The sequence below is a fragment of the Myotis brandtii genome, unplaced genomic scaffold (assembly GCF_000412655.1).
Source record: "Myotis brandtii unplaced genomic scaffold, ASM41265v1 scaffold127, whole genome shotgun sequence".
Classification (NCBI taxonomy): Eukaryota; Metazoa; Chordata; class Mammalia; order Chiroptera; family Vespertilionidae; genus Myotis; species Myotis brandtii.
The window spans coordinates 2,688,247-2,696,871 of NW_005354464.1; the positions used below are offsets into that span (position 1 = coordinate 2,688,247).

Below are 8,625 nucleotides of genomic sequence, written 5' to 3' on the forward strand. Positions count from 1 at the left end.
CATATATACACACACTATTTAACTGGTTTAAATTTCCAGTATATGGGCAATATAAATATATTTTCAGAAAAAAGGCTGCAGCTACCCATTTCTAGCACCATAAAAGCTAATGAGTGATACCTGGTAGAGAACTGATAATATGGGTTCCTGCAAGGCCAAGTAGTAATAAGCAATCCCATTCCTGCAAAGTCTGATCAGTATCCTCTGCCTCCTCCTTGGATTTATCACATACTCTTATCATTTCTCTATTTACTCTCTGTGCCTAGAATAAATCTCAACACCTGTTGTCCTACTGAAGAGGATGTACTCAGTTCTGTGATCTCAAAGGCTGTCCTGGAGTAGAGCTGGAGTGGACTACATCGACCTGCCCTTCTCCCAAGCCTATATATGAGAGCTGTAACACTCCCACCTCCTTTTCCCCGGCCATATCGGGGCACCAGGCAAGGTGTTTTGAGTATGGTACCAAAGGCTGTAATTTTTATCAACTTAAGAAAGAGAAAAAGGGTATCTAGCCAGCAAATAATTATTTTATAGGAGATGAGAGGATGGACAGAAAACTGAAGTGGAAAAGAAACAGATGGATGTTTTCTCTTTCTACTATAAACTCAGTGGGGAATCTTCCTAAGACCAAAAACATATGACAACTACAATGACTCAGCACTCAACTGTAGTATATGCCACTTACTTTAAGATCTATTTTAAAAAAACTAGAGTGGTCAATAAATAAAATTAGGCAATACAATATTCAGTACTCAAATGTAAAAACTATCTAGATATTAAGTTTTCAAGGAAATTCAATAGTGGTATGTAAAATGTATAAAATGCAGGATATATTCTGATTATTTTTTATTTTAGAAAAATAAAAAGAGAAAGGAGGAGGAAGAGGAAGAGAAAGAAAGGAAATGAGGGAGGAAAGGAATGCTGTCTCTTGTAATAGAAGGCTACTTAAAACTGTATTGAAGATTACCAACATTAGAAGTACTACCATAATCTGGACAATAAAAAGCACTTATTTGCTCATCTTGCCAAAATAAAAATAAAAATTGGTTGTTAATACATATTATCTAATACTTAAATCTATCACATGCTTGTAACTTTTTTCACTCAAGAAATGTAAGAATCACATTTAAAATAATAGATTATCTAGGAAAAAAAATCAGACAAATACTTTGAATGTAGCCAAGAATCATATAAGTAGTCAAGTATATTTTACCACTGAATCTACAAAGTCCACTGTGATAAAATATGGACTCAAGAAACGCTCTACGGTAAGAAAATAATAATGATCATAAAGTTAAATTTCTCACGTATTTCTCTCAAGAAAAATAATAAACATGATAAATGATTTTCTAGTTAACTAAGTCCTGACAATTTGAAATGAAATAATTTTAACGGGTAAGTGATATTTTTAAAAGCTAAAAATTAAGACACATTTTATTATTTCTATTCTAAATTTTCATCTTCTCACCCTTGACTTAATTCTAGTTATCTCAGGAGTTGATGAATATAGCTCACAAAAGGCAACATTTTAAAAATCAAAACACTGTAATGACCACTCATAATTCTCACTAAAAGCTCTGTATGTTGATTCTGTGTTTTCCATATGATTAACAGTTTAACTTCATCTGAAACTTAAGAACTAGTTTAAGTCCAGAAAATCATACTTTCCATATATGATACATAGTATTCAATAGTTAAAGCCAAGTATTACAATATCCCAAATCACTCATCTATAAAAAAAACTTCCCATAGATTAAAGGTCTGAAGTCAAAAGTGCAGGAAAATAATCAATTCAACTAACAAGCACAGTTCTGCAAGAAAGCCAGGCTAAGAATCTGAGGAATAGCTAGAAATCTTATTCCCTTTCACCTGTACAGAGGAGGTATATGGTTAGTGAAGAGTGCAGACTCTCAAGCCAGACAGGCAGCATTTCAATCCTACCTGTGCCTCTTAATTGCTGTGTGATTTTGGGAAAATTAATCTCTGATCTCTGTGTGCTTCAATTTCTTCATCTGTAAACAGGGTGTGAAGGTTACATTAATTCAGGTTAAACTCTAAGAAATGTAACTAGCACATAGTAAGTCCTCTTTACAAGTGCATGACCAAATAATAATATATACTCCAGAGAAAAAAAGTAATTCTATGTAAACAGTAAAGAAAGAATGATAACTATAATCAGAAAATTAGCAGCTAATATTTATTTGAACTCCTACTGTGTGCCAACTATGCAAGGTGGTTATCTCTGATTCCATTTTACAAATGAGGAAACCAGGCCTCAGAGCTCAATTTATCTAAGGACACAGACCTGTCTAAAAAGCAACAGAGCCTGGTGCCTAACTTCAAGGCATGATCTTTCCATTTATTCTATCATCAAGTAAAAGAGGAAAAGGGCAAAAGTGCAAACACTGACTATGTGTGCACTGGGGGGAGGAGGTGAATTGTGAGCAATATTTCTTCACATCGTTTTATAGAAAAGTTCAATAATCAATTGACCTTTCCCCTTTCAAAGGTAAACCATCTGCATTCTGACTAAAATGTACCCATTAAGCTTATAACCTAACTAAAAAGGCTAATTTAGGGATGGAACTTCCCTTTTAGAGTTTCCTGGGAGGGAAAGGGTGGGAAAAGAGAGGGATAGGTTATTTTAAGATAAGTAATTCAACAGGAAGAAAAATGTGTTTGTAGTCCGGTCAGTCTGTATTTTAAAAGATGACCATACTCTACAGCTTTAAATGTGCAGAGGAGGCAATAAGAGTCAGGGTTTCCTTTTCCAATGAGAAGACTTGAAACCCAGAGGAAAATACAAATACATGTACAGGCTATGGCCAGAAAATATAAGCAAATGTGTACAATTTCAAATATTAAGAAAAACAAAACCCCTCAATATTCTTTTAAATGATAATCTGCAGTTTAGAAACATTACTTATGGTTTGGCCTGTGACTTATCATTCATCTGTAAACTTCCTGCACTCTGAATGACAAAATGAACTCTTCTTTAAGAGGTGCTATACTACTATTACACCAAGTCAAATATGGAATAATGTATAATTATTATATACTATACAATTAGTATACCCAATGATGCTTTATATTATGGCAATTCACCTGGGGAAAAGTTCAGAAAGTATACTTGTAAGATCCAAACTTACAATCTGTATTTTTTTTAAAGAACTTTTCTCACAGGCTTAAAAAAATTATTCTGTTAATGGAAATTTAAAGGATTTTCTCTTCCCCATTCACAGAATTATTAGATTATTATTCAAAAGATGACTACCAGGTAAATAGAATGTTTTGATTCTGGTTCAGAGAAAACTGTTTTGACTATTAAAAAGTTATTTTGCTAATTCCAGATTATCTACGATAATAGGATAGAAATTACCTCCTTAAAATACTTGTGTTAGTTATCACATTTCAATTGATTCTTCCAAACTTACTGCTTCAACTTCTAACAAGCAATCGAGGTAGCTAATTTAAATTTGCTTCTCCTCTCCATACACATCCTTTCTTTTAAAAATATATATATATATTTTTATTGATTTCAGAGAGAAGGGAGAGGGAGAGAGAGAGAAACATCAATGAGAATCACTGATGGTCTGACTCCTGACACCCCACACCTGGGATCCAGCCCCTAATCCAGGCATGTGCCCCTGACCAAAATCAAACCCAGGACCTTTCAGTCCGCAGGCTGATGCTCCATCTACTGAGCCAAACCAGCCAGGGCAGACATCTTTTCTTAAAAAAAAAAAAAAATCAGTCCTAGCCGGTTTGACTCAGTGGATAGAGCGTCGGCCTGCAGACCAAAGGGTCCCAGGTTCGATTCCAGTCAAGGGCACGTACTTCGGTTGCAGGCTCCTCTCTGGCCGGGGCCCTGGCCGAGGAGTGCAGGAAGTGACCAATCAATGTGTTTCTCTCACAGTGATATTTCTCTCTTTCTCTCTCTCTTTCTCTTTCTCTCTCTCTCTCTAAGAAATCAATAGAAAAATATCCTCGGGTGAGGATTTAAAAAAAAAAATCAAACTACAATGTTACTAACAAGAATTAAATGAGAGTTTTAAGTTCCATAGTTAAAGAACTTATGATGACTAACACTTAACAGTCGTGCAATATGTTTCATAAGAGAATAAATGATCCCTGAAAAAATGAAATCTCCTAATTCTAATATTTAGTAAATCCAGAAATATAAGAATCCTATGAATAAATAAGTCTCTAAATGTTTATTGAAATGAAAACTATAACAAAGGAATGGGCCATGTCAACTTATCTCTGTTGCTGAACACTATGTTCAGTGTTGAGGGTTGAAAAGTGTATTACAAGAGTGCTTATCTAAAGTTAAGTTCTTTTTTAAAAAATATATTTTACTGATTTTTTTACAGAGAGGAAGGAAGAGGGATAGAGAGAAATATCGATGAGAGCGAAACATCGATCAGCTGCCTCCTGCACACTCCCTATTGGGGATGTGCCTGCAACCCAGGTACATGCCCTTGACCAGAATCGAACCCGGGACCCTTCAGTCCGCAGGCCGACGCTGAGCCAAACCGGTTACGGCTAAAGTTAAGTTCTTTAGAAAAAAACTCTTTAAAAGTAAATCTCTTCCATTTTTACAATGAAAACAAGCAGCCTAATCACTGATTAGGCACTAATTATATAAATGGGTTCCACATAGAGATAAAAGATGATTTAGGGACATTTTTTCCCTTCTGTTTTTGCTTTTTCTTAGGTGGGGGGTATACACCTAAAGTGACTAGGCAAACTAGATAGTCAGCAGGTTATTCAAGAGCTTGTTTGTGTCCACAAAGCAACTGAATCCTATTTGGAACTATTTCTCTTCTTCAAATGTCATGGCTAACACTATCACAGGGTGAACAACACATACTGAAACTTAAAAGAGGGATTTCTCACAGATTTTTACTATGCTGGACCTAATCTCTGAGGCCACTTGACTCAAATGAGCTCAGCTGTTTTAAAACTTAAAAAGAAGACCACTACTGCAATGAGTTTATTTTACATTCAACTTTTTTACTGTATGTACCAAAAGAGTTTTAATTTTTCAATTACTTAAATGTTTAAATGAGATATCTTGATTATGTATGGAAACAACTATTCAGTATAAGGAAGAAACCAGAGTGAAACTAATAAAAAAATTCCACACCTATACGAAAAGGGTGCTTGCTGAGTTTTTGTTGTTTTTTTTAGGAGGAGGGGGTAAAATGTGTAATGAGAGACCAAGCTTCTTATCCCTGCTCTGCCACATACTGGCTCTTTACCCTGGTCATAGCACTTAGAACTGATAAATATTCATTTCTATGTATGTTAAGAGGAAATAGCAGTAACTACCTCACAAATTGGAGTGGAGATTAAATAAAATAATGGTGGTAAATTAACCAGCAAACAGTATGTTCTCAATAAATGTTAATATCCTCCTTTCTCCCCAATGGCCCAGTTTTCAGCATGTAGCCATTAAACTATACACAAGCTACTATAACATATTCAAAGGCAATCTATGAAAGATATTTCTGTGCTGTTTTAACTAGGTAAACTCAACAGTCCACTAGTTTTTATTAAATATTGGACAGTCATTTTAAAGAGAACTCAAAACTCACAGAAGCTTCATGGTAAAGAAAACTATAACATGGGTTTTGTCTTCAAAAACTGCTTTAAAAATAATGATTATAATACTGCAGTGGCACACGATGGGACAGCGGAAACAAGGTCCACCATACCGCTCAGGATCCTTCAGTGGGCTCCCAATTCTCTTGGAATAAAGACCCAATATCCTTTCAATGCCCACCCATGCCCATCTCCACTCCTCACTCAGACCTCATCTGCTCCAATGCCAACATGACACTGTATGGGGGAGAGGGAGCCCCATACAAACTGCTCCAGCAACACGATCTCAACGTTCCTCAAATCTCTCCCCACTGTGTTTCTGTGGGACTCACTCCTTCATCTCCTAGTCTGCTCAAAATTCACCTCACCAGTAGTGAAGACACCATTTTGCAACCCCACTTCCACTGCCCCCCTCCACTCTCAATTCCCCTCCCTAAAGGGGCTTTTCTCCCATAGCACTTAACACCTTCTAACATAGTAAGGAAGAAAAAGATATACGATGTTTATTATCTGTCTCTGCTGACTAAAATGTAGCTCTCACCCGAGCAGGGATTTTCATCTTTCAGTGAAACAAACTATACATATACATATACATATACATATACATATACATATACATATACATATCCCCAGTGCCTGGAACAGTGCCTGGCACATAATAGGTATTTAATAAGTAATCATCAAGATTAAGGCCCTTCTTTAATTTGCTTTTATATATATAGTCAAACAAATGTAAAACAAATTCTTAAAGAGACAATCTTGAACAGGCCTATAGTCATTTGGACGTATAAACACTGGTATTTGTTCAAAATACAATCTTAAATTTCAAAAGTCCACACATTTAAAAAAATTAAAAAACAGTAATTAACATCATTAATTCACTAAAATTTTGTTATTTAAAATATTCATTAATAATACTTGGGTTTTCATGTTTGAGTAATATATTTTACTTTCAAATCCAATTTTCAACCATTTCTAGCGATTTCATGTGAGTCAGAAGACTGTATCACAAATATTGGGGGAAATAGTAAGCCAGGAGAAAATAGTTTCAATTCTACAACAAACAGTTTTGCAACCTTGAACCTTAAAACCTCCTTGATTCTCAATTTCTTCATTTGTGAAGGGGAAGTAAATAGATGATCTCTGAAGTCATTTCAGGTCTAAATATTCTATGATACTGTGAATCAAAAATCTAGTAGGTTACACAGTCTACACACTTCTCACACCTCTAATAAAAATCATGAGGGTGGCTTAGTGATTGAACTTCGACCTATGAACCAGGAGGTCACAGTGTGATTCCTAGTCAGGGCACATGCCCCGATCATGGGCTGGATTGCAGGCCATTCCCAGTGTGGGGTATGCACAAGGCAGCCAATCAATGATTATCTCTCATCATTGATGTTTCTCTTTTTTTCCATCTCTCTCCCCCATCCTCTCTGAAATCAATAAAATATATAAATCATTATAACCAAAATTTTTATAGTTGAATGGAACTTTAGAAATCATCAAATCCAATTATGTCATCTTACAAATAAGAAAACCCAAAAATTCTGACCACTTTTTAAAAGATTTTCAGGAGTAACAGAATATTGTCTACTTTCTGAATTATTTTTAGTTATATGAACAATTTTTTTCTTATACAAAATATTTCGATTATCCCATCATTTAAACTTGTCCCCAAATTGACAACGTGTCCTAGCAGTGGGCTGCATTACACACACAGCAAAACAAAACAACACACACACATACACACACACACACACACAAAACAAAAAACATGAGTCCAAAAATTACATCGAGAAGCAGTTATAAGAAATTTATAAGACAATTTTGAAGCAGAAAATTCTTATGGCCTAACTTCTAGTAGGGCCCACGGTGATTGAGTTTCTAAACTAACTAGAGCACTTCAAGACAATTCTAGTGACATGATCTGAGTTCGGCCACAGAAGGGCCTTAAATTAGTAATATCTTGTCACTACTGGTATAATTAGATGAGTTATGGCTAAATTCCAAAACTAGCTACTTAATATTAACAAAAGGATAGAAGCTTACACGCTCCAATCCAAGCTGAACTCTCAGATGAAGCACACGAGAAACCTGAATTCCTGAACAGGTGATGCGCATCACCGAGACCGTGGCTCTCCACAGGATGCTGCCGACCCGGAGATCACCAAGAACAGAGCACATGTCCACGCGCTCTCGGGGTTCACAGGGGGTTACTGCTCATCTACAGGCCAAGAGTCTGGGAACCCGAGGAGTAATGTCCATGACCGTCATCATACCAAGAAACTAGAAACTGTTTAGACGCCCTAGAAGGGGGACCTTTGAACACTGTAGTATCAATCCCAACACCGACCTGCACTTTATGACAAAGTTTTCTTACAAGCATGGAACTTCCCCTAGGATATAAACCTTGAATATACAGCAAGCTAAGCGACATATCTTATATACGACACCAAACTTTTGCCAAGTTGGAAGCTGGGGCTCGATAAGTGTCCTTCAGCAGAAATAAGACCAACTAAAAACAAAAGACACTGGGCATTCCCTGAGCGCGCGCGCGCACACACACACACAGACACACGCACGCACCCTCCTCAAAGAGGCCTTTATGCTGCCCCTGAGCCCGCGGACAACAATATCATTTTTACTGTCTATTCATACAGCAACCTGCCTGGAATTCAACTCATGCTCAGACTTTCAGGCCAAGCAAGCATCGCTTCTGAAAAACAAAGGGAGTCCCACAGAGTCAGGTGCATCATCACCAGAATGTAAACATAACTTGACCACCACGTTAAACATTGTGTGTGTGTGTGTGTTTCCCCCCCAAACAAAAAAAAAGAGAGAGAGAGAGAGAGAGAGGGGGGAATCACTTGACAAACTGTCTTTCAAAAAATCACAAGTGGTCTCTTTAACTGGCGTAATAAAGCGATCACTCCTCCCACCCCAAGCACACACAATATGGGCTCAAAGGCTAGCAAGTGTGCTGCTCCGCATTTCATGAAATGAGAACAGGTTGCA

At 36.6% G+C, this 8,625-nt stretch overlaps 1 protein-coding gene across 6 annotated transcripts in view; it reads right to left on the reverse strand.

The window, feature by feature from the left end:
• DCUN1D1 (DCN1, defective in cullin neddylation 1, domain containing 1) overlaps nt 1-7,832 on the reverse strand; it is a 32,468-nt gene extending 24,636 nt beyond the window's left edge. For 2 of the 6 annotated variants that reach the window (XM_014534213.1, XM_014534216.1), the window contains exon 1: nt 7,660-7,832. In XM_014534213.1, the coding sequence (XP_014389699.1) occupies nt 7,660-7,794 (135 nt within the window). In that variant the 5' untranslated portion in view covers nt 7,795-7,832. Of the gene's footprint in view, nt 1-949; nt 1,022-1,941; nt 2,013-7,659 lie in introns of all 6 variants that reach the window. The other 4 variants (XM_014534214.1, XM_014534215.1, XM_014534212.1 and 1 more) reach the window with 4 other exon arrangements.
• Nucleotides 7,833-8,625: the final 793 nt, after the last annotated feature.